Source organism: Ammodytes marinus, assembly GCF_949987685.1.
Source record: "Ammodytes marinus genome assembly, chromosome: 16".
NCBI lineage: Eukaryota > Metazoa > Chordata > Actinopteri > Uranoscopiformes > Ammodytidae > Ammodytes > Ammodytes marinus.
Genome location: NC_137220.1, coordinates 7,650,954 through 7,678,401, shown reverse-complemented (window position 1 = coordinate 7,678,401; position 27,448 = coordinate 7,650,954). Strand labels below are relative to the sequence as shown.

The window sequence follows — 27,448 nt, the reverse complement described above, 5'->3', positions numbered from 1 at the left end:
ACTTTGATGTTGAGCAGTGAATGAGTGGCGCCCCCTATCTGTAAGTACCAGAGTGAGAAGAGACCGGGTGAGAGGAGGAGAAGGAGGAGGATGAGGAAGAGCAGGAGGAGGGGAAGACAGCTACACACAACATACAGACACACACACACACACACACAGACACACACACACACACACACAGAAAAGGACAGACACACACAGAAACAAAACAAAAATAGAGAAACAGACAGACAAACAAACAGATGGATAGTGTAACACAGACCAACAAGAGCCAACATACAAACGCATGACCTGACACAACCTGGGGAAGGAGACAGTGACACAACAACAACAACAACAACAACAACAACAACAACAAAGTAACAACAACAGCAGCCATTGACCCGCACTGTGAACGTTAACCTTTTGACCCACTCTGTCCCACTGGTAGTACTAGTAACATAGTGTACACAGATGTAAAGAGGAAAGACATCTCTCCCACACACACACACAATTAGGCTAATGAACAGTCCATAGAGGCATGCGATTAGTCACACTCGGTCATTCTTACACACTCACACGGTGTATTCATTTGGTTAAGTGGTGCTAGGGTGTGTGTGTGTGTATGTGTACAGCGGTGAGGGCTGAATCATCCTGCAGTATCCTTTACATTATGTTCAGCTAACACCTAATGTACATTTAAGCTCACACATCCCATTTTTGCAAGCACACATTTGACCTCTTGTTGAGAAATGATCACACCTCAATTTTATTTTTGAATTTGAGCAAACAAACCTCCCTTCTGTGCTAATATAAAAGTGACCAACAATAACTTATTTTTCGCAGAATTACGAATTTGCCCTTTGTCAATTTCCCTGTTGTCCTCACTTTCAAGTGTCCATTTTACAATTTAAGTGGGCATTTTGTCCAACACTGGAGGTTAAGTATTGGACGCTCAAGACAGCTTGCGATAGGTTCAGGGATCACATTTTGACTTTGCCCCCACAAGCTAATTGACTAATTGCTTCAAATCCAATGAATGAAATGGTTTTACAGCAAATTGTTGCTGTTTTCAACTGAACTATTGATCAACATTTATACGTAATAATTGTACCTGCAAAACTTAATTCCTGGCCTTTTCTCAAAGTGCCCCATTCCATGTGTAGTGTGTATGTATTTTGTATTATCTGTGCCAAAGAATGTGCTTGGCTGTACTTGCTTAGTTTTTGGCTACATTCAATTTACTAACGCAGACAAATAGCAGTGACGTGATGTAGCATTAGTATGTAAGCTAAAATAGCTTAATGTACGGTATTGATAATAGTAAGCGATGAACACATGGCCTAAAACCCCTGGTTTTTGTGGCATGCCCTGCTGTGACAGCACTCACCGTACTACATACATAAGCCAGAAATCTAACATGTGCACATTATGTAAATGGTTCTATAAATTACATAACCAAATAGAGAATGAATTCCTATAAATAACTAAATACTAGGGTTGATCCTTAGTGGAGCGAATAAAAAGCGACTGCTAGTCTTTTATATTTTATGGACAATTTACACAAACACACACACACACACACACACACACACCAGAACATGCATATGACCCTCCCCAATCATGCACACCACCAGTATTCACCGTATGATGCTGACCACACTTAAAAGCTTTACAATAACAAGCAACCTGCATGCACATATACTGTACATTCAACCTGTGTGCGCGTGTCTACATTGTAATGATATTAAAGGTATATCCCTTGGTGAATGGGAGTGCGTCTGGTCTAATTTTTTCAAATCTTATGACATGTATTTAGTCAGTCTAAAGTGATGAAGCTTCCCGGTGAGTTGAAGATGTACAGTATCATGATGTGGTGACTGCTCTGTGTAGTGTGCTGTGTTGGTGTGTGGGGGGGATTTACCTCTCTGTGTGTCTACAGTTTGATCCAGGAGTTGTTGGAGTTAACACTGAGCTCCTGCTGCAGCAGAGGCCCCTCTGGCCTGAACCACTCCTCACCCAGGGAGGAGGTCACACTGCTGCCCTGGGACCCATCTGTGTGTGTGTGTGTGTGTGTGTGTGTGTGTGTGTGTGTGTGTGTGTGTGTGTGTGTGTGTGTGTGTGTGTGTGTGTGTGTGTGTGTGTGTGTGTGTGTGTGTGTGTGTGTGTGTGTGTGTGTGTGTGTGTGTGTGTCAGTCGGGGGAAATAGTATGCGGAGAGTAAGCGTTCAGTGGAGGGTGTGTAGGGTGAAAGGGTCAGGGGTTATAGTTTGAGAACAAAAACAAATGATTTTGGTGTGAGCAAGTCAAGAATGGCAGCAGGCGATATGTGGACACAGAGAGGAAAAAATGAACGGGAGATGAGTGGATTGTAGAAAGGGACAGTCAAGAGGAAATAGGAAAGGTGAGGCAATGAGGAAAGCAGTAGGGCAGAAGGAAAGATGGTGGAAGTTGAGTGGAGGAGGGTGGGCACAATGCAAAAGGTGCAGAGCAGATATGAGAAAGATCAAAGTGTGAGGAGGAGAGAGAGAGAGAGAGAGAGAGAAACAGAGAGAGAGAGAGAGAGAGAGAGAGAGAGAGAGAATGACGAGTTAATGAATAGCAGTATGGAGCAGTGAGAAGAATAAACCGAAGAGTGAGACGGACAGAGCAGAGCCATGATGGCTGATGTGATGGCTGAGGACAGAATGACATCTCATCTGATCCGCCTGTTCTGCCAGATCACATTCAAAATACTGCAGATTCACACATACAGAGTTTCATTTCAAAATAAGACAATCCGGAGACAATCTTTGACTTTGTTCTTTTGAAGAATGAAGCTGGAGAAAGTATTTTTCTTGTTGTCAATCAAATCCCATGAAAAGACCAGAATAAAAAAATGAACATATCCAATAACTAATTAAGTATTGTGTAATAAAGCCTGATATATATGTTTCCTTTGTCCCATAAGACTCCAGTGTTGTCCAATAAACATTAAAGCTATAGTGCATAACTTTTTCATATACATGAATGTCGGTTACATTCAAGCAGAGACGCACTTAAGTCACACACACAGTGTGCGTGATACTTGACTTGAGACTCCTTCTTAACCCTTGTGTGCCCTTAACTTTTACTGCACGTTCATTACCCAAGGACAAAAATGTCCACTCCCTAAAAACTGTCATGAAAACCTTATACAGTAATCTTTTTATCTACTTTCTTTTGTACAAACCTTTTATCCCACTTGAGCTCTGTACATACATATCAATTATTCATTCATCTTGGATAGCTTTTAACCCTTAAAATGCCAGTTTTTATGACGATGTGAGCCATTTTTATGGTGTGTTTTTTTTACCTAAATATCATCGCAATATGTTACATTCACAAGGCTATGTCCTTGTCAGGTTAGCATCATTCAAGCCATTTTCACAAACTAACTTAGACCAGTCTTATTTAGAATTTTCATGGGATTTGTTGATAGTAGAAAGAACAAAGTAGCCTAACATCATTCTGTATCGATGTATACAGGGAACGCTTAACAACCCAATAAAGGATAGGGTTTGGAAAAAACTTTGAAATGAAACTGGTATGTACACAGTTTAACACAAAGAACTGTCAGCAGTTGTGATAAACAGCGCACACAAGAAGATCAATGTTATCCTGCATGTGCACGTTTGAGCACCATTCACAGAGAAAGTGCCATGGATACTTTAAATGCTAGAGTGGGGTAAAGCCAGTCACTTGGACGTGAGCGCAGACAGCAGTGCTTGCTGCAGCAGCCTCCGCAGTCCCTCTGCAGTACAGATGTATGGATGCATGAAGGGGACCTCTCCTGCTACAGCTGGTGTGAATGAGAACAGTCATTGGATCACATATGAATGCCATTCGTAGGACATTGATATGTTATGTGTGCCAGGGGAGAGAGCTGTTCATATTTGAATGGTTTAAGGCGAGACACTGCAGGTAAATAGTAATAAAGAAAATGTAACTTATAGATATCATTATGAAACTTTACTAGTTTGAACAATTGTTTTTTGTGTTATAATATTTTCAAATTTGGCAATATCTAAGTATGTGTTCGTACATTTGCATCTTTTAAAAAAGATATACTAAAATCTAGATGTTGCAGTAAAAATCTTTTTTTTAAGATAAAAATATCTTATATCTTTTACAACATATTGGAGTCCAAATATTTACAGAACAGATTTTAGATACAGCCTTTTTTCATTTTATTAATCAAAAAATACTATTTACAGATCTAAAAAAAATGCATTTTTGGCATGTTTTCTAAGAAATATTTATCAATCAACAATTAACCACATATGATCAAATATTTATGTAAAAACCTTCAGAATGTGGCTAAGAATGACTCTGGAAAGTTTAGTTGATGTAAGTGCTTTAGAAGTTGAGATTTTTGGCTCAGAGTATTGGAAAAAAATGAATGTTGAGATCATGGCTAAAGATTGGTTAAAGTATAGTAAGTTAATCAAAATCTCAAAAATTGACCAGTGCTTGATCAAATGATGTTTCTTGCCTGCAGTGTGTCACTTTAAAGGCAGTGAGCCTCATGGTGATGCTGAGCTGTCACAGAGGTAATGGAGGGGAGTGAGGGAGAAATGTAAAACGCTGTGTGTTTGTGCGTGTTTGTCTCCGTCTCTGATGTAGCTTACAGCAAAAAAGAGGTCTCTTGGGTCATTTTATTTTGCAAGGATATAGATGCATATATTATATATTGTCTATATATGTGTTTGTGAGTACAAAACATACCATACAGTTTTATACTAATTAGGTGTTTGTAAGTACGTACTCTATGCCCTCCTTGGTACATACGTGTCTGTGACTGTTATATATTTTGTGTGGCTCTGCTGGTGGTGGTGTTTTTTTTTTTTTTTTTTTTTGCACACTTTACACACACACTGTCAGCATCAGGACCATGCATCCAGCGACAGCCCACTGCTGTCACTCAAGTAGTTCCCTCCTCCCCCCACTCCTCCTCCTCCTCCTGATCCCTCTATCCTCCTCCTCATCCCTCCGTCCACCCTCCTACCTTTGCGAACGTTCCCGTCGGTGGTGCGCTGGAACTCCCCGGCGCTGAGCAGGAAGCAGGCGCGGTCGTGGGGGTAGCGCTCGCGGCTAGTGACGGAGCCCAGGCCCCCCGTGGCAGGACTACGCTCGTCCCCCAACACTTGGTCTATGGTGGGGCAGTCCTCGTTAGCCAGGGCCGCGTTGGCTGCAGCGTCTCCATTCTGCTTTGAGTCTGGGAGGATGAAAGTGTGAGAGAGAGAGAGAGAGAGAGAGAGAGAGAGATAAGGTTAGGTTAGGTTAGGTTAGGTTAGGTTAGGTTAAGACTAATGTGGGGGACATTTGGCTTGGGGTACAGTGCATGATAAGAACATACTTCACAGAGAGTACAACCAAGAACAAAACAAAAACAAGTAGTCAAGTGAAAACTTTAACTTCAAAGATATGATGCTTAAAAGTCTTAGTGCACTTTGCTATATTGCATAGAAATGTAAGGTGAAGGGATAAAGTGTTAAAGCTACAGTGCGTTAATTCTTCATGAAAAAAAGAATGAGGGTTTCATTCAAGCCATCGCCAAACAAGTTGACTCAAAGTTGATTAAGCCTCAGCTCCACAAAACTCTCTCTGTATTTCTCAGTATATGGCAGCCCAAAAAAACCTGGACGTACAGCAGGTGGTAAAAAATCCAAGCGCCATCAACGAAGGCTTTACCTCATGTAGATGCACCGACAGTGTTGTTAATTATTCAGAATGACTCATGGGGGCAAGAGAAGGCACGCACTATAGCTTTAATAGTCTATAGTGCACTTTGCTGTATTGCATAGGCATGTAAGATGTAGGGATAAAGTGCCAGTATTAATATGTTTATTGGACATTGCCCTATTGCACTGGAACCTGTGAATAAAGTGCTCACCTGTTTATTGCATATAAATCTATCTCACATTGTTCATCAGCTTAATGGAGGCTGGGATAAATTATAGTTTTAAGCGATTTGAGAGAAACAGGTTGAGAGAATCAATGTAATAAAAAAAATGGAAAAGAAAGATAAGACCGTAGTTGGTGGGTGACTCAGAATAGGACAAGGGGAAGGGATTTGGAGATGAGGAACAGAACCCCCGAAAAAGGATTAAATTAACAAAAATTGGAAGGAGGGGAGAGAGACCATTAGAAGATAAAAAGAGAGGGGGAAGAAAGGATGGAGAAATGAAAGAAGAAGTGTAGAGGGGTAAAGGAACGATAGTGCCTTGTGAGAGCTATTGATCACATGATCAACACACTGCAGCAGAGCAGGCTGTAGACACACACACACACACACACACTTCATGTACTCACAGACAGCATTTAATAGCTATGAATGAGAAACTAAACAAGGTAGACGTGGCAAGAAAATATACAACCACACACACACACACACACACACACACACACACACACACACACACACACACATACACACACACACACACACACACACACACACACACACACACACACACACACACACACACACACACACACATGCGCACACAATAGATGACTACAGGAGAAACAGCATTTGTAGCTTTCAACACAGCTGTCAAATCTAATCTGATATGATTTACTGCTCAACAGTTACAGACACAGGCCAGAGGCAAGGGTACACACACACACACACACACACACACACACACACACACACACACACACACACACACACACACACACACACACACACACACACACACACTTGTTCATACGGGCACACTTAAAGGTGGGGTAAAATAACACATGCAGACAGAAGATATTTTTCAAATATAGAGATAATGGAGTACGTTTTTTTTAGACGGTCCCTCCTGGAAAACAGTCATAGTGCCTCACTTGGTTTTTCACGTTAAAAGTTTTGGACTCTCAGACTCTCTACATACCTGTGAGTGTAGGTCAATATTTTATTCATGCTGAGATCTCAGCAGAAACCAAATCGGTTATATTTTTAGTTCCTCTTGATGCAGCTAACCTTAGTTCACATCTTCACAGGCCGACTGGATACATCATATGGGCTCAAATGTGTTTTGCAGACGAGTAGCGCTTATTTCTAAAGATGCACAGAATGAGAAGGAAGGGGAACCCATGATGTGCGTGTGGAAGAAGCTTAGTTAAAAGCAAATGTTTAAGTGCTTACACACACACACACACACACACACACACACACACACACACACACACACACACACACGTGCACACATGTGTATCAGTGCAGATGATGGACATTTCCATTAAAACAGCAGAGCAGAGATGAGATGGCCTGGATCAATGTTTGGACAGGCAGAACATAGTGTATATCTATATCCTACAGTTTATAGAGCCGATCCCAGATTATCTGAACATGTCAGCCATGGCGGTACAGCATCGGGCCGAGAGAGGAAAAAGAGATGGATTGGTGGAAAGAGAGAGTACTAAGCTTTTTTTCTCCCGTCGTAAATTAAAATCTATTTTAGTGTACACCGCTCTAGGAAGAACGAGGACATCAGCAAGTTATTTACAGCTTCAAAACCTGTTAGATACACACTTCACACGTCAGTTCAGCGCTTGAAAATTGGACCGCTGGTCACTAGTTTGATGAGAGAGTGAGAAACTTGGACAGTTTCATATTACCATAATCGTTTTGAAGGCAATCAAGTGATTCCCTTCAGAATATGGAACTCTCTAAACAAAGTGCAAGCCCACACACACAAATACAGAACATAATGTCAGATGATTTTGTTAATTTTACAATGAATATCAAAGATGCTAAACCTAAAGTTTGTGTTCATTCTTGCACCCCATTTGGACAAAAGCGTTATTCTTTTTACAATGCCAGCTGTTGTTCCTGGGTGAGTTTACCCGGACAAAAGCATAAGAAAAACTATATGACAATATCCTTCTTTGAACTGATGGTCTTGTTTGCTGTTACATGATCATCAGAGGGGAAAAATTAGACAGTTTCAGAAATATTTAAAAGTTCCTCATGGCTACTTTAAAAATGTGGTTCTTTCTTTTGTCCCATTAGGACTGGAACATACACACATGATGTGAGTTGAGTCCCTCACTCACCTGCCCTGTTGATCTCGATGATCTCCTCCTGTGCCAGTGGACAGTCTCCGGTGCCCATCATGCTCTCTGAGCCCACCATGCCCGGCCCCAGCACGTTGCCCAGCAGCCTGTGAGGCGAGGCTGTGGCCATGGCCAGGGCGTCGGGCTTGCAGTAGTTGGGGCTTCCCGGCTGTGGCGCTCGGGGGATGTGCTTGTTCCTCTTCTTGGGGAGCTTCTGCTTGGCCATGGCCAGGGAGTAGTACATGCCGAAGTTGTTGACGATGACGGGGACGGGCATGGCGATGGTCAGCACGCCCGCCAGGGCGCAGAGTGCCCCCACCAACATACCCGACCAGGTCTCTGGGTACATGTCTCCATAGCCCAGCGTCGTCATGGTCACCACGGCCCACCAGAAGCCGATGGGGATGTTCTTGAAGTTGGTGTGTTTGGCGGCCGTGGGGTCGTCCGGGTCGGCTCCGATGCGCTCGGCGTAGTAGATCATGGTGGCGAAGATGAGGACGCCCAGCGCCAAGAAGATGATGAGAAGCAGGAACTCGTTGGTGCTGGCCCTCAGCGTGTGGCCCAGGACCCGCAGGCCCACGAAGTGACGGGTCAGCTTGAAGATACGCAGAATACGCACAAAGCGCACCACGCGCAGGAAGCTCAGCACGTCTTTGGCTGTTTTGGAGGAGAGCCCGCTCAGCGCCACCTCCAGGTAAAAGGGCACGATGGCCACGAAGTCTATAAGGTTGAGGGCGCTGCCAAAGAACTCTGACTTGCTGGGGCAGAAGACCACACGCGCCGCCACCTCAATGGTGAACCAAATGACACAGACGCCCTCCACATACGTCAGCCAGCCATCTGTGACTACCTCATACACTATCTGTAGGGTAGAAGGGAAAAGAAAGAGTTAGCTCATTCGTTATTAAAGGTCCCATATTATGCTAAATGCACTTTTTAAATGTGTTCTAACATATCCATGGGTCCACGGTGTGCCTAGAGACTGCCAAAATATTAAAAAAAATAACAATCTCTCCTGTTCTCACTCTCCCCCTTTCTGAAACCCCCACCCCTCCCCCCCAATATACTCCAGTCAGAATTTTCCCCTTTTCTGACCTCACAAACTGGAAAGCCAGAAGCTTCCACTGTGCAGCCCACACCCCTATTTCTTATTGGTCCACGGCCCTGACAGACAGAGGGCAAGGCGTATCTGGCTTCGCTTCCGGACAGGGGGCGGGGGCAGCTCAAAGATTGTATATTTACGAGGGGAGCTGCAGCTCTTTTTAAAAAATAGGCCATTGTGAGATTAGCTGAACATCAGCATAGTACAATAAATTATCTGAAAGTTTTTTTCAGCAAACAATTAAAGAAAAACGTATTAGGGACCACTAAGACCATATAATATGGTGTATAATAGTACCGAAAAGTGTATAATATGGGAGCTTTAATAATAATAATGAATTGTATTTATTGTGTATGAAGCCTTCACATTTTTTTCAGAAAGGATGAAATCGCTATCATCATGGGAGATGTAGGATTAAGCAGTATTTTTAAGATGGTACTTACAAAGACTAGGTTCAACTACTGTGCTGCATTCAAATGGAACAAACTAAAAAAACTAATGTTAGGCTCTCTCACTGGAACAATTGCTTCTTCTTTTTTAGTTGATTGTAAAATGTCAGTCTGTGAAGTCCTGTCTGTGTTGATAGTGTGTGTTTCTTTTTATCTTGCATTGTACACTTTTGAAAAACAGAGTTTTGATCCTCTCCCCACCGAATCCGGCCCATGGTCGTTCTCTGCATGTCACTCCCCTCTCTGCCCTATTTCATCTCTGTCTCTCCAACCTGTCTTATAACGCAAAAATGCCCAAAAATGATCTAAAAATGTAAAAGTAAACTTGATTGTTACCTCTTGGCGCGTTACGTTGCCCACGGTGACGTTCTCTGTTTTGTTGTAGATGGTGTTGAAGACCTCGTGCGTCTCCAGACAGAAGGTGGTGATAGAGAGGAGGATGAAGAAGAGAGAGCCAAACGCCACATACTGCAGAGACAAACACACACACACAAACACACACACACATACACACACACACACACACACACACACACACACACACACACACACACACACACACACACACACACAGAGAGGTGTTACAATCTACACATCAACAAGCCCACATCAGGACCTTTCTAGCCATGCAACAAAGAGGGAAACAGTCACAAAAAAAACGTAGAACAAAAAGTTAAGAAAATGTGTATTTGGTCGAGTATTTCTTTGTTGTAACAATGCTTCTTGGCGTTTCATCTAGTACCGCTGTAAAGCCCTGTTCATGCTCCTTTTAACTGGTGCCACAATTGTAAGGAAAATGCATTTGCAGCTTGAGCAGCAGAGTGTGGTTTGCGACTGTGCAGAGAGCAAAGGCAGTTTAGGCCTTGTGTCATTAGTATGTGTGTAGTGACTGCTGCTAGTGAAGGAGGAGGAGAAGGAGGAGGAGGGGTTTGGGCCATTGCAGTATGTTGGAAAAGCAGTGGTTATGGCCAAACGCTGCAGACAGGGGGCGCCAGTACAACACCGAAAAGAAGAGAAGAGAGTGGAGGAATGCTGTTAATTCAGTGCAAATTGTCCCGACTGCTGCAATCCCATTGATAACAGCAGAGTCAGAGAGACGGGGGGATGGGCAGAGGGGGGTGATGGATGGAGAGTTTAGAAGTAATGAGGTACACAAGGTGTGTGTGTGTGTGTGTGTGTGTGTGTGTGTGTGTGTGTGTGTGTGTGTGTGTGTGTGTGTGTGTGTGTGTGTGTGTGTGTGTGTGTGTGTGTGCGTACGCGTGCGTGCGTGCGTGTGTGTTTGACAGAGAGAAAGAATAAAAATGTTTTACAATTCAACGCAAGACAATAAGGGTAAAGTAGGTACATGAACAATGGAGGAATAAGAACATGTGTGGATTACTGAGTTCACCATAAAGAAAGGACATCATAGAACTCAAACACATGTCTATTCATGCAGTTAATAAACTGAGTTGCCTGTTAATAACGTGGGGGGGGGTTTGCATCCACATTGATGAATGTAAGTCCAATGTTCACTCTCCTTTGACATCTCTGCTTTGGTCTCCATCAATTCTTTAGAAGAACATTACATTTACATTACAGTTATTTATTTATATACACAGTGCTTAACAAAGGGGAAAAAATGTGGCTCTTTAGCTGCTAAGTGCTCCATCGTGCTCACTAGCTTATTTGCTAACTGTGTTGTTCTGTCGTTTGGTGCTGAGCAGGTAGTCGTGTAAACACTAGGTTGAGAGCAGAGCTTTCACACAGAAATGAAGCTGCCTGCCTACACCGAGGTAATCATGCCACCGTAAAGCAGTCACCAAAATCTAAAGCTAAATGACCCGTCAGACACTAAAAATGCTCTATAAAGCTGAGGGTTACTCCGTACTCTGTGGGTTTGGCACCACATACAGTATGGCCCCAGTTCCACTCCACACTATACTGTAGGCTTCAGGCCAGGTTTTTGGGTTAAAGGGTCAGTTCATTCAAATGACACACAAACATACTGTATGTTAGATACTTCAACAACTTGGTGGAGGTGAATGGAATCGTGATATAAATTACATTTATAAAAATTCATTTTAACTCGAAGAAAATAGTGGTCCTAGTAAGATCTCAGTGAAGACTCCAACCTAATAGAGATATCCTTAAATCTGAACAAAATCAAATCAGAGCTGTTAGATTCCCTTTAGAATCATTTTTCTTTAAAGGTTTGAATATTTTTCTGACTTAAAAAATTGACTGCATTCACACAGACTATGAATTTGTGACATACTTTGTTTTCCTGTTCATGCCCACAGGAAGTGGAGGTGTTTTGTGTGACAGATGCAGCATTAACTGATGGTTACACCTGGGTGCCTAAGGTTAGCTATATACTGCAACTGTTTTTTGTTGTTTCAATCCAGTTACAACATACTCTGTCACACTCTGTCTGTCCTACAAGCAACTTTAAAACTCAGAAAATGAACAAGTTAAAACTTGTTTGTTTAATATGAAATATTTCCTGGCAATTTTTTGGCTAAAAGTCAAACCATGGCAAAACCATTTCCTGTGCATGCACATTCTCATCTAAAACAGCAACCGTCTGTTAGGTCACTGATGAAGGTCGACCTCCAACTGTGTGTGTGTGTGTGTGTGTGTGTGTGTGTGTGTGTGTGTGTGTGTGTGTGTGTGTGTTTGCCATTATGCAAAGTACACATTTGTGCTTGTGTGTTCAAGTGCATGTACGTATGTATTTAAATCCATGTAGGTGTGTAGGCCTATAATGAACTGCTGCACATGTTTGCTTGAGTATAAACATGCTCCGAAGTATATGTGCGTGTGTTTGTATCAGTGTGTCTTTCATGTGTGTGTGTGTGTGTGCGTGCGTGCGTCAGTGTGCATTTACAAGTGCGTGCTTGTGTGTGTGTGTGTGTGTGTGTGTGTGTGTGTGTGTGTGTGTGTGTGTGTGTGTGTGTGTGTGTGTGTGGCAGGTCAGTGATGAAGACAGACAGATGAAGTATTTCTCGAATCCATAGGGAGCACATTAAGTCCCACAGCTTATTATCATGGTCTAATTTCACGCTGCTATCTAGAGCTGCCCTGAATACACACACACACACACACACACACACACACACACACACACACACACACACACACACACACACACACACACACACACACACACACACACACACACATGCTGCAGTATCACTGGCCCACTGAGTTGTTTTATTTTGATGTAATTTTCAGTCAGAACGAGAGACAACAGAGTGTCTGCACGTGTTTCTGTTCAGCTACAGTGCTAATAGTATCCAGCTCATAGACTTTATATAGAAGAAAATGTTGCGCGCGCGCACACACACACACACACACACACACACACACACACACACAGCGCACGTCATTAACGGTGTCAGTGGGCACCAAATTTCACTATTTTGAAAGGACATGTTGCAGCGTCCTGGGCTTGGCGCTGCCCAAGACAATTGTGATTGGTTTAAAGAAATGAAAACAGGCCGGCCCAGTTTTCCCCCCAATCCACAAAACGATATAGCCTGGTTCCAGTCCATACTACGAGCTGTAGTTTGTTCTGGCTGTGACCAGACTACCTCATCTCAGACCTCATGGGAGAACCTTTCTGGGCCCACTGCAGTTTTCCCAGAGGTTGGGTTAGAAGGGGCCATAATATACCTGCTTCAACAAACCCACTCTCACCTGCACAAAGCAGGCAGCACTGTGATGATCATTTCCTTTGATTTCTTCACTGCCTTGAACAACTGTTACCAAGATGAGGTAGATGGTTGTGGATTTTGGGAGGGCCAGGAGGACCAAGCTGAACACTATTTCCATGCCGGTAGAGGAGGCTCTATTCTGGGGTGTTTTCAGTGAAATGTACTGCAGTATAACAGCGTTCTCTTTTTGTTGTCGGAAGGCAGACTGCATAAGAGATCTTTCGGTGGAGAACACCTTCTACCTGCCAAACGCTGCCCAGTTGTGTCTGGCTAGGTGAGACTGGCTGCACCGCCAGACATTTTGGCAGAAAACCAGCCATCATTTGGCATCATAATCCACTGGTAAAATAATGTTATTGTCTGATCTGTTGCTATGAAGGTGTAGGGTTGGTCTGACTTTTCATAAACCCCTCAACATTTTCGCGAAATTCCAACTTTGATACTATTAATGGTGATCTAACTTATGGTTGTGTCAGTAGCCATTTAATATATTCACGTTCAGTAATGAGTTGATTAGTGGCTGGGTCTGCCATTAGCGTGTTGGATTGGCATTACCTTCACACATAAGGGATTCTCACAGGAACATCCAATGTTACAGTTTGTAATATGATCTCATGGATCTCAATCATTCTTCTGCAGCGATATGACCCTGTATTAAGTTATCACTTTATTGTTTTTGATTAAGTTATCTAATTAATTGAAGCAGCTAATGCACTCAGCATTTCCTGCTGCTGCGGCTTCATATTAAAAGCTTTCATGGGCAGAACTTGGGCTGGTTTTTTCTTACAGTCAAAGGAAAATAAAATGTATTGGTTGCTGCGGTTGGCGAGACAATGCAGGCAAAAACATAATTTTTTCAAGCACTGGTCATTTTTGTCTATTTTGCTTCCATAACATGTTTTCTTTCATACCAGTCGGGAAGGTCAAGAATGTACATTTGGGTGTTTATTTGACTAAACCTTGTCTGTTTGCGTCTGTAATTATTCTCCATTACAACCATCTTTTACGGCCATTATCTCAACATTAGTTTTGTTCTCCAATACTCCAATACTTACATCAACTAAACTACAGTATATAGCACTATTCTGAAAGTTGTTACAGAAGGGTTTGTTCATATGTAAATTGGCTGAGACAACAATCACTTCTTAAAACATGCTGGAAATGCATTTTTAAGACACGATATTTTATTATTTATAAAATGAAAAAAGTCTGTATCCAACAGATGTGCTGTAAAGACTTTGGACACTAATATGTTGAAAAAAAAATAGATTTTAACTCTGGCTTAATCCAACATATTTTTTTTTTTTTTTTTTTAAGATTCAAATGTTTTAATTTAAATGAATGAATCTTTATACTGATTTGATTTAGATTTTTTTCGCACAATAAATACAAGCCTCTAGTTTTTTTTAAATGTCACCTGCACAATTTCTTACTTTTCTAATTTTTCTTTGTTTATATTTGTATATACAGTTTATGTTGTATTTGTGCTGCCTATGTTTTTTGTTGTTGTTTTTGCTAATACATCCAATCATATCAGTTCTCCCTGCTCTCTTTCTCTTCCTCCCTACTTTGCCTATCATATGTCCCAAGCTCTTATCCCTGGCTCCTGCCACTCACACAGCATGACCTACATCTCTCTGCTTCCCTCCTCCCCTGGACCATCTCCTCCTTTCTTTAGCCTTCTCTCTCTCTCTCTCTTTCTTCTCCATCACTGGTTCCTCCCTCCCATCCCTGCTATTTTCTCTTCTATTTCTGTCTCTCTTTTTAGACCTTTTTTGCCTTCATTTGGATTCATTCCTTCGTTTGGTTTGGTTTGATCTCTCATTTCATTTCAATTATTGATTTAAAAAAAGGAAAAATGTGAATGCACCTGAGTTAGCTTCCAAGCTAGTGTTCATTGACAGTCCCTTCGCCTGTTGTTAATAGGCATCCGAAAGTGAAAACAACATAACAAATACAAATACATGTTATCCCATCCCTGCGTTTATTCCCTTCTCAATTCACACTTTCCTTCTGTTTATTCTTCCTTTTTCAATGTAATATGAAAGGAGTGGCTAGCAGTGACAAAGCCAGTCAAATATTAACCAACACTGCAGTCCACCCCTCATGTATATTTTAGCCACCTTGAGCTCTTTGTTAGCTTTGCATGATGTCACAGTCGTGAGATGGCGTTCATATGTCTAGGCTGAGTGTCTGTCTATTTGTCTGCCCCCTAGTGGCCAAGAGACAATTACTGTAATATATACTGGCATATTTTTCAGAAGAAAGGGAATCATATATCAGACAATTAACAACATATGACCAAATCCTTCTGTTTTGACCTTCAGAATATGTGCTTAGAATTATTATGGAAAGTTTAGTTGATGTAAGTGCTTCAGAAGTTGAGATGTTTTGGTTCAGAGTATTGGGAAAAAAATAACGTTGAGATAATAGCCATTAAAGATGGTTTTATAGGAGAACTATACAGATTCAAACAGACAAGGTTTAGTCAAATAAACACACTCATGTATATTGGGGACCTTTTATTTATTCTTGAAAGAAAACATGTTATGGAAGCAAAACAGAAAAAAATCACAAAAGTAACCAGTGCTTTAAAAAAAACAATGTTTTCCTGCAGTGTGTCACTTTAAGACATTGTGCTGACATGTACCTATTAGCTAAAGTCCACAAATAAGAGCAAACACAACACACCAACAACAAAAAAACACACGCTTGTTAAAAGCATTTAAGTGGTCTGACACAGGTTTGCTTGTGTTAGCATATCGGAAGGAATAACACAAGAACATCATCCGGAAAGACTCATTATCTAAGTACTCGGCTAATACTGTCAATACTGAGAGAGGGAGAGAGAGAGAGATAGAGGGGGAAAAGGGAGAGAGGGAGAGAGGGATCAAGACAAACGACAAAAAGTAAGTGCCCACGTCAGCAAGGGAGACAGATAGAGAGAAGATAGAGAAACAAAAAAGAACGATAGACAATTGCGAGAAGGGCATGAAGCAAGAACAAGAAAAAAACTGCTCTCATCTCGGGACGGAGGATCAAACGCTTCTAATTACATTCATTAAGCGGCGGGCCAGGGCTTCAGATAGATATGTGCCCAAAGCCATCACACTGATCCCACTATGACCTATATGACAGTGTGGAGAGGGAAAGAAAGAAAAAGGGAAAAAAAGGCTATTGGAACTATGATGGAGAGCAGTGCTACCTGGGAACTGATGAACGTATCCTAAAGCACAAACTACCATCAGTAGGAAGCAAAACAGACTAGAAGGACACTCACACACAAGACCATTTAGTACGTTTGTCCCCTGAAGTCTAAAGTTGGCTTGACCAGTGTGAGTGCTCCGTTTCTTACTCAATGGATGGGGAGGGGGCAATGGTGCTTGGGCACACGGTACAGGGCCTAGTGTGAGTGCGCCCTAAAGCACACAGAAGCTCATTCACCCTAATGGTTGGTGAGATATTTCCTAGAGGCGTAGTTACAAGTAGACATACAGTATAGCCCCAAATCAGGACACTAAAAAGAAAAGTTGATTCTATATCCAACAATTCAAAGAGGAGACTGAAAAAAAACACAACGCATTAAACAGAGAGCTGGGCGCCGACATTTTTCTCTTCACACAAAACTCTTCACTATACCACAGACGGCGGCTCATCTGTTGATATGATTGTGTCGATCTATCAACTGACTGCAGTGTGTATAGCTCCAATCATTGGGGATGGCTTTTTACCCCAATAAAAGGGTGAGAATACGGTTGGCTAATTTTGGTACCCTTCCCCACTATTGACAGTGGAAACGCAAATAAATGCGTGCTGAGCCGAACCACACCTAACTGAACCTCTCAGAGGAAACCATGGCTTAAGTGTCGCTATGTTCTAGAGGGCATTCACACATGATGCATTGTGCTGTTTCATTTGGATGACTTGTTTGAAAACATGAAAAGTCCTGTGCGAACATCACCAAATATAGCACACGATACTTATACATAATTAATGATTCCAAGCCTAACTGAACATCTCTATTCACACACAGTACATGTACCGCACTTAGACCAGAGTTTTTGGTTCAAAGTGAGACTGCAGCAGAAAGGTTACTGATACTTCTAAAATGACATCACATTTTCTCTCTTCTGGTGAGGTGACGCAGCATTCGGGATGTCCTCTCTTTCACTGCATGAAAGACAAACACACACAGCCACACACACACACATACACACACACACACACACACACACACACACACACACACACACACACACACACACACACACACACACACACACACACACATTGTCCCCTGTAAAGGTGACTTCACTATAAATAGCCCAGCTAAAGATTTGCATACTGTGTACTCCCCAAGAATAGAATACGGCAGTATGTATCCCTCTGCACACACACACACACACACACACACACACACACACACACACACACACACACACACACACACACACACACACACACACACACACACACACACACACATACACACTGGAGGATTGAGTTCTGCCCAGTCAGCTAGCTAGATCCCAGCTGGACAGGCTGTGTTAAAGATAGAGAGGAAAGGAAGAGCGAAGGTAAAGATGCAGGTGAGAGACAGCCTGTATGTGGTCTCTTGTAGCTGTGTAGTGTGTCGCTTCAAACAGTATGAAGTGGTGCAGTGCATTACAACTAGTCAGTGTGCTACAGTAACTAGCAGCACTCAGCACCATGCCTCTGTAGATGTCCCACCTCTCTTCCACTCTCCTTTTTCCCCATTTTAACTCATTCGTGCTCTTGCTTTTTTGTTTTGTTTTCTGCGTCCCTGGACATGTGATGTGACCTCCATATCTCAGCCTCTCTCCCTTGCTGACAGATGGCCACATGCAGGAGGTGTGAAAGATCAACTTCGACAGAAAAACGGCACATAAATCTAATGGATGAATACCAATGAATGCTCTAATGGATTTGGTAATGAATAATATTTAAGGCGGGACACTGCAGGCAAAAACACACGGTTTTTTTAAAGCACTGGTCAATTTTGAAATTTAATTTGATATATTTTGCTTCCATAACATGTCATCTTTCATACTAGTATAAATCAAAGGTCCATAATGTACACGTTGATGTTTATTTGACTAAACTTCTGTGTATTATATCTCCCATACAACCATCTTTAATAGCCGTTACTCAACATCAATTTTTCTTCAATACTCTAGACCCCAAAATCTCCACTTCTTGAGCACTTACATAAGCTAAACTTTCCATTATCATTCTTAGCACACTTCTGAAGGTTATTACATAAGGAAGAGGCGATGGCTGCAGGCTTAACACCTTGCTTCGGAGTGTGGCCATGCGTTGACAGTTAACACTGTGTAAAAACATGTCTGCTGTTACATGTGGCTGGGTAACAGTCACACAACCTCATTCTGCCTATCAATTTTTTTTTCAATTGATCAATCACACATTTCATCAAGTAAAAGGTCAAACAATGATGAAGAATGTGCATTACAATGTCCTTGAGGCCAAGTGGACACCTTTAAAAGACCAAGAGCCTGATATCCAAAGTCCTGTCGATCGTCAAATCAATGGGTTTGCTAATCATTTCACTTCTAATACTGAGGCATTCATTAACAGAGGAAATAGCGTGTAGTGTGTCCCAGGGCCTTTCAGGTTGTTTTTTAAATATCACGGCCCGTGCAAAATGAATAGACATTGGCCCGGCCAGAATGCACCAAATTCATTGTGTGTACTTCCTTCTGTGATTTGTTTTATTGCACATTTGATTGGGAATACGCATGAAAAAGCACATGCTCGTTTACAGAGCCTAGGCTGCGTAGTAACACTAGATTTATTTTTCAGCGCACTCACAGAACGGACAAGAGGCAGATTGCGAGGAGAAATTCACTGATTTGGCAACCACAACAAAAAAAGGGATTTTGTCGACAAGCATTTTCCAGAATTGCTTATGCCCCCCCCCACCCCCCGTCCCCCGTCCCCCCCATAGATACAGACACAGCAGCAGCCTACTGTATGGCCAACCAGACTCAGCCTTACATAAAACTCCCAGAGCACTCTCATAGTAATTGCCGTCCGGCCGTCAGCAGACATATGCGTAAGCAAAGCCTGGACTGCACTGAATCAGCAGGAGCAGGATCGATGAGAACCTTTTGGATGAAAAACAAAAGAGCCCTGATGTCTTTTCATTATAAATCAATCCATACATTAGATCACATCAGTCACAACACTTCTACACAAGTGATTCTGTGGGGTGGGATATGGTCCAGCCTCAATTTACTCATATATTGTGAATAGGGTTGGTTTACTACATTCCTAATGTTGCCAATGTAATGGCAAGTGTGCTAGTAGTAATTATTATACTGATTTTGATGTACTGCAATGGGTAGGGGTGTGGGGGGATGATGTGAGAGCCTCTGTGTGCTTGTGCTTATCTTTGTAATAGTCTGTTTTGGGAGATTGTATTTTTATCACTTGTGTATTTGACATGGTCAATGTTTCTTTCCTTTGTTGTTTGCCTGAGGACCCCATCGAGAAGCAGATGCTGCCTCTCTAGGGGGCTGATCCTCCAATGACATTTTAAAAATGAAAGTCATGAATGCAGTCCTGTCGTGTGGACTTTGGGTGTAAATAGGTTCCACTATGCACTGCAATGTGCCCCACATACTGTAGGCTATGCTAACAGAATAACTCGCTAGCTAACACCTGAGCTCATTCATGGGGGGGACGGTGGGGAGGGGGGGCGACATCTTCATTGCCTAATTTAATTTGCTTAAGCAAGTTTGTGCTTGAAAAGTTTGATCAGAGAAGGGAGAGAGCATGAGTGCAGCAGGGGAACTCAGGCAAGTTACAAGCTATAATGTAACGCCTGGAGCTCCCCACTGCGCTATAAATGACACGGACCAGCGGATAGCCAAGGTAGAACAATGAGACAGGAAGGCAGGCAGGCAGGCAAGAGGAGGAGGAGAGGGAGGAGGTACTGTCACAGAGCAGAGCAGAGCCAGCCATCCGTACAAACAGCCCCACAGCCACACCGCTAAACCTGCTGCTGCGGCTAAGTGCGTGTGCATCTCAGATTTGAGTCCACTCGGTTGGTTTATTAAGCAGAAAAAAAGGGCTGTGAAAGAGAAAGCGTTCAAGTGTGTGTATTCAGGTGACAAAAAAAACAAGAAAGGAAAACAAAGAAAACTAAGAGAATAATTACAAAGGGCAAGAACCCCTTAAAAAAAGCAAGCAGTATTTGACCATGTCTTTCTCTCTCTCTCTCCCTCCTTTCTTTCTCCCTCTGCTCTGCTGTAGCGCTGCCTGCCGCAGGTCGCAGATTGCTGCAGTGCTTTTTCGCTCGGTGCAGGCAGCGCTTACTCCAATACACTAAGTAGGAGGACAGGGCCTCTGCCAAATAGTGTCCCGGGCTGCCAAGGCCCTGAATGAGGGCCAAAAGGAGCCGCTGCCAGAAAGTGAACAGAACACATATACCTGGGGGAATAGAAACAGGCCAGTAGGGGCACTGTCTGACACGTCCTGTCATGTGTGGTGGCCCACGGGAAAAGTCCCACTAAAACCAATACAACACCACCACAACCACTGTAGTTTGTAACCATAGAGATATTGTGAACGAATGAATTTATTTTTAACTTCACATTGTTTTTAATCCTTTACTACATCACTTCATATTGGTAGCAGAGATGGAGCGCCATAATAAGAAGCTTAAAGGGACAGTCAGCAATTCTGGAGAACGCTTGTTGTCAAAAAAACACTTTTTGTCAAAATGTGTGAATATCTCCTCCGGATCCGCTATATCTACTATGTGTGTCTTTTCAGCACAACATTATTTTGACAATCAAGTGCTCTCCAGAATCGCAGACTCCACCTTTAAATTTCATCAAGAACTATTCAAGCAACCTAGTAAAGTATGCAGAATAATAAGCAGTACTTAACACATTGTTACACTTTATGGTGTAGCGTTGTAATGGTTGAACACATTGGCACACAGCTGCTCATTTACACATCCAGCACAGACATATACAACACAAGCGTTCATCTGGTGTCCTGTTTATGAAAAATACATGGTTAGTTGCTCCATTTCATTCACTGGCTAGTCTCTTAATGTGTCTGTGTGCTGCTGGCTGCTTGGCTGTAGGGTACACTGGCTTTATGAGATGCTTTATACTAGATAACAGCTGTTTCTGCATGTTGATGAGAACACTTGAGGCTGCGTTCCAGAATCGCACAAATAGCATACTGTTTTCAACACTAAAAATCTTGACTCGATGTATTTGTAGGGCATCCGGGTATTTTTAAGCATGCTAAATCTGACCACAAGAATTGGGACATCCTGAATCTTTTTCTACCATACTAAATATTAGGGAAGTATACAGGGATTGGAAGGCAGGTTGAGACTCAACCAACTCAACATTATCAGATATTGCTCCACATATATATAAATTAGACATCTTCATATTAAGTTGAATTACCTTTTTTAAGAGAAAATCATCAAAGGGACAGATTGATGATAGCCGCATGAAAGGGTACCGGATGACAGAAGGAACCCCTCCCACTGTCCACTACAATGATTGACAGCTTGGCCCCGCCTCCCTGCCCCGTATCGATGTTTTAACTGGCCGGTTAGCTGAGGTCATCAGCGGAGGAGGGCACCCTGCTGAGGTCATATATTGATCTTCTATGTTACTATGTGTGTGTGTGTGTGTGTGTGTGTGTGTGTGTGTGTGTGTGCGTGTGTGTGTGTGTGTGTGCGTGTGTGTGTATGTGTGTGTGTGTGTGTGTGCATGTGTGTGTGTGTGTGTGTGTGTGTGTGTGTGTGTGTGTGTGTGTGTGTGTGTGTGTGTGTGTGTGTGTGTGTGTGTGTGTGTGTGTGTGTGTGTTTGTGTGTTTGTCTGGGTTTGGTATAAGTGTGGGCGTTCTAAGGCTGTGAAAAACAGCAGCAGTCAAATTACCAATAGGGCAGTGGCATAAATGAGTTCCCCGCAGATTTGAGCACAAATATATGTGTGTGTGTGTGTGTGTGTGTGTGTGTGTGTGTGTGTGTGTGTGTGTGTGTGTGTGTGTGTGTGTGTGTGTGTGTGGGTGTTTGTGTGCGTGTGTGTGTGTGATATTATATTTGAGAGGGGGACAAAAACTGAAGAAGGCGCTCTCCATTTCCCTCTTTTTTCTTGAGACTCCACAACAGCGAAAACAGAGAATTGGCACAGATACAAGTGGGGATGTAGCTCAACAATCAACCCACTGACCCACACACAAATACACACACACACACACACACACACAAACAATACTGTACAGCCTCTGGGGGGGGCATTCCATGAAGCAGGATTAAGCAAAAAGCCTAGAATATAAAGTCAGGCCTAATTTAGTTTTGTGTTCCATCAATGTTAATATGAATCCCAGCCTTGTAACCATGGTTATTTATACTTCTGGACTAGCCTGAAGTGGCTATTTCTCAAGCTTAGTTTAGCTGTGTGTCAAAGAATGTCCTACAGACAGGAACAGACTCCCAAACAACAGTTCCATGAGGTTCATTTCTGCGCACACACCACGTTTTGAAAATTTTAAAAAATATTGTAAAATTCACGTCTCACCACTTACAGTACATTGTTTGCAAATTCAATTAATCAATATAATCTCATTTATTTAGAACACATCAAATGCAACTCCAAGTGCCGGGCATAAAATGAGGCAGAAAAAGAACATGGTGTCACAAGAAAACTTTATGATAGATAACATCGACATACCAGTTCACATAACTGAACCGATACTTCTGGTCCGAGGATACTTTTGGTCCGAGGCGTATACAGAAGGAATTCTGCAACCTTACATTAAATATAAGCGCACAAAGCCCCTGCATTAGAAATCTCTGAGCTCTAATTGATTAAAATCTCTCCTTCAAATATCATATCAATGTCATGACAAACACAGCTTATTTCTACCAACGTAGCATCGCCAAGATCTGTCCATCCCCTCCCATGGCCGATGCTGAAACTCTGGGTTCATACTTATGTCTTTTGACTACTGCAATACCATAGATGGTAAATAATATGGATGTAGCATCCGGGCTGACCTCAGTTATTCACACGGCATCCAATAATCCTGGTTTGTGCGCGTCACCATTTTGTGAGGGGGAGGGAGATAGCTGACGTATACCTCCGAGGCAAAGTGAGGGACAACGGGCGGAGAGCTGTCACTCAAGGGATCTCGCCAATACATTTTAACCTCCAAAAGAATAAAAACTAGCGTGGGCCAAAAAAATTCACCCCCCTCAGTGTTGTCAAGGAGATATGACCTAAACATACAGGCTAAAATGGTTTTGTGGCCCAGGCTGTAAATAGGTTTAATAATGCTGTGAAAATGGCATGTTTAACATTGGAGTCAATGAGAGATGGCTGTCTTCTGCTCCCAGCCCCCAGTGGCACTTCATGGTTACTACAGTTGTGGTCACTTCCTTATTGGATGCTGGTAAAAATCGCTGAGGTTGGGGCTTGTGCAATACACGTTTTCTCCTGCTTACCAAAATCAACAAATAGCAAAATGCAGCTTGTTCAAAATACTGGTGCTAGGATTGAACCGGAATCAGACAATGTTATCGCTCCTCTTCTCATTTAATTAAATTGGCTCCCTGTGAATGCTAGAATGGATTTCAAGATTATGTTTTTAACTCATATACAATTTTACACAGACCCACACCTTCCTATGTTTCATCCCTAGTGACTCCATGTTCAGAATACCGACCAGGCCTCCAACATCCCATAATGCCAGTCTGCTTTCCATCCCAAGAATAAATAAATCACCAATAGGTGGCACAGAGCCTTCAAATTCAAATCTTGCTAACTGCCTCATATTTACAGTACATACTTGCCCATCACAGCATGAAGTGAGGGAATGTTTCAGATTGTCCATTATGGAAAGCTACAAAAAATGGTTGGCTGCAACTCCGCCTCCACAGCTCGTACTACACTCAGTGTAGCTATAGAAACGATGCCTCAACTTAAAGGAATAGTTCAACATTTAGATTTTTTTTAGCTTTTTGCCTGACTCTCCGGCTCAAGAATACATTCATGACATAGAACTAGGCAATGTCATGTCGCGTTCTATATTTCTACACGTTATATCATTACTAATCATACTGGAAGGAAACCAGATGTTGGATATCAGGAGTGAACAAAAAAAAATTGGGACTGATCTACCGAATGTTCCCTTTTTGGAGGATTTTCGAAGAACCTTGATGAATGAAAAATGTCCTTCTACCATCCTTTACACAAAGACGGTAACATAATGGTTGGGTAAGGTAGTGGTTTGGCTTTAGCCCAACGATCAGGTCAGATTCTCGACAAATGGAGGGGAGCTGTCAGTCGTCAAACTGCTCTTAGGGTTTGCGAATGGGGATTTACATCAGTGAGAGAAGTGGAAATGGATTGCAACGGCTGTTTTGTTCACAATTTTTCTGGTGCACTTAGCCTTTTTCTAATGCAGCACATTCCACTGCATCATACACTGATGTTAGCAAATGCCTGGAGGTGCATTAACTTGCTCGCTTCCGTCTTTGACTGGGACTGGCTGTTTACCCTTTACTTCCTTCCCCCCTTTCTTCCTTCTTTTTTACGCCTTAATTCCATTCCTTTCTACCTTCATTCATGTGCTTTTTCATTCCTTCCTTCCCTCCCTCCTTTCTATCTTTCTTCTTCCAAAAATCCACACAGTGCAACGTGACGAAATTATGAACGCAGAAAAACATGGTGGTATTAAGATATAGGGTAGCCTATAGTGGTAGAAAGAGACGTGTTCACTAACTTATTTATGTGTGTATGTGTGTGTGTGTGTGTGTGTGTGTGTGTGTGTGTGTGTGTGTGTGCGTGCACGCGTGTGTGTGTGTGTATGTGTGTGTCTGCGAGGCTATAAGTCCCTTGAGTGATTTAAGAACAGCACAAGACCTTAGGGACGACGAAGAATGAGAGCAGGATAATGGAATATGATATCAAGCAGAGGGACGGGAAGAAAGACTGTTACATTCTGCTGTGTTGTGTGTGTGGCACTATCTCTGACATGACAGTCCTATGACTACACTCACTTGGCTTTTTTACATTTTCTGCGGTTCAGGCCAGCTTACACTGCTTACCGAGGTGAGCCAAGGTAGTGCACCTTTTCTCTCTGCTTAGTTCTCCTGTTCTCCCTAAATGCTGCAGTGCTCCACAACGCCATTCAACATTTTGTCCTTGAAAAATGGTCCTGTCTTTTGCTGCGTCCTTTTTTCTCCCCTCCTCTCTCTCTATCTCTCCTCTTTCAAGGCACACAGTCACACTATGTAAGTGTACCATGCCCAAGCCCTGATTGACGGCTAAGGTTTTAGTTAGTTTGACCAGTGTGATTGCTTTTAAACAAGCATTCTATCTGGTATATGATCACTTTAAATAGGCTGTCGCAATGCAATATGAAGAAAACACACACACACACACACACACACACACACACACACACACAATGAAAGCTTTCCTTTAAAGATAATAGCTATTTCCTTACTGTAACATAGACAGTAGTGACTTGCACACCTTTTTTCTGCTTTGTTGAATTCAGTAAACCTGTAGATTAACAACATGGGAAATTAATTATGTTGCTAATTGCAGTGCTAAGATCTGGATGATTCACTGTAGTTAGCTTCCATGTTTATATGTGTAGCAAGTATGTATGTCTGTGTGTGTGTGTAAGTCGGTCTCACTCCGTATTTGTGCTAAGCTAGCTAGCAATGAACCTTCGCCTGTTTCTTCTTCAATAATGCACACAGAGTCAAAGCTGGGGTATATGATTTCTGATCAGTCAAAGTTAACATGAGCTGACACTTTGACCAATCAGAGCGAGGCTCCAATTCTCTGGTCTTATTGGCTGTCCATTCACTTTGGCACGACTTTGTTGGTGTAGAGCATGTCAGGGAGGGACCATAGGGGAGGGACCAAAGAGAACAAGTGGAGCGGTTGAGGTATTTGGATTCGAATCTCTACCCCAACTTCCATTTTCTCCCCAAATCCTCCACCCCAGCTTTAAAGGACAATATGTCGCCTTGTCTTGAACCCAAGAGTGAGGCAACAAGCTACATTTAAAGCCCAGCTGAAGTCTAAATGCCGGGTGAAAGCATTCCCATGGCACTCATAAACCCACTCTTAGCAGGTGTTAGTGGGACATTTGGCCAGTGGAAAAGGGGTGGCCAGTGTTGAAATAAGGATTACTTGTATTCTCTTTCTGTTCCCATGTTAACTAACCAAAACAGTAATGATCATGTATTGAAGTGATGTGACTAGCCTATGGGTCAACATTAAACTTGCATAGGCTACTCCCAAAAAAGGTTGCAGTCTAGAGCCCTGCTAGCAGATCCACCAAAGAGACATCTCTCCTCTTAACATCTCACGTAGCTTTGTTTAATCAACTTTTCAAGGCCCAACGGTAGAATGATCAAATATTTTACAATACCGGGTTTTTGCCTAATAGATTTGGATAAAGCTTTTCTTTCATTCTTTGAATCAAATTTTTTTTTAAAACAAAATCTATCATAAATCAGACAATGAACAACATACGATCTTCTGTTATAGTCTTCAGAATGGTGCCAAGAATGCTTATCGAAAGTTTGGATTTCCGGTTCAGCGCATTGAATAATGTTGAGATAATAAATTGGACAGGGGGAATGTAAATTGCAAATATTGTGGAGAAAAGCAGGGCGATAGAAAGAGGAGAGATTCCCTTTTCTCTTTTACCATATAGAATGTCCATTTGGTATTTCTCCCTCCTTCATTTCTCATGGAATGATCCCTCCATACCTCCCTCTCTCGTGGCCTACTCATCCTCATCTACTCATCCTCCACATTCCTCTCCTCTCTATGTCACTGTCTAAACGCTGGGCTGCAGCATTAGACCCTTGTCACTCTGAGATTCTCCTTCTCTTTACTGGCATCTCGTCCCGCAGTATGCAAACACACACACACACACACACACACACACACACACACACACACACAGACACAGGCACACACACACAGGCACACACACACACAGCTAATCAATCAAGAGAGTGGCCTGAGAGGTTTGAACATCTCCAACATACAGTAAGGCTTTACGGAAATCATCGTATTATCGATGCAGAGCATGGAGACGGACGGA

General features: G+C 42.4%; 1 protein-coding gene across 2 annotated transcripts in view; it reads right to left on the bottom strand.

The window, feature by feature from the left end:
• The window catches only part of LOC307263188 (voltage-gated potassium channel KCNC1-like), a gene marked incomplete at both ends in the record, with an annotated part of 64,737 nt that overhangs the window by 20,108 nt on the left and 17,181 nt on the right, over positions 1-27,448 (bottom strand). Inside the window, 4 exons of one of the 2 annotated variants that reach the window (XM_080044269.1) lie at positions 281-301; positions 5,005-5,214; positions 8,049-8,910; positions 9,936-10,067. In XM_080044269.1, the coding sequence (XP_079900395.1) occupies positions 281-301; positions 5,005-5,214; positions 8,049-8,910; positions 9,936-10,067 (1,225 nt within the window). The remainder of the gene's footprint in view (positions 1-280; positions 302-5,004; positions 5,215-8,048; positions 8,911-9,935; positions 10,068-27,448) is intronic. The other variant, XM_080044270.1, reaches the window with a different exon arrangement.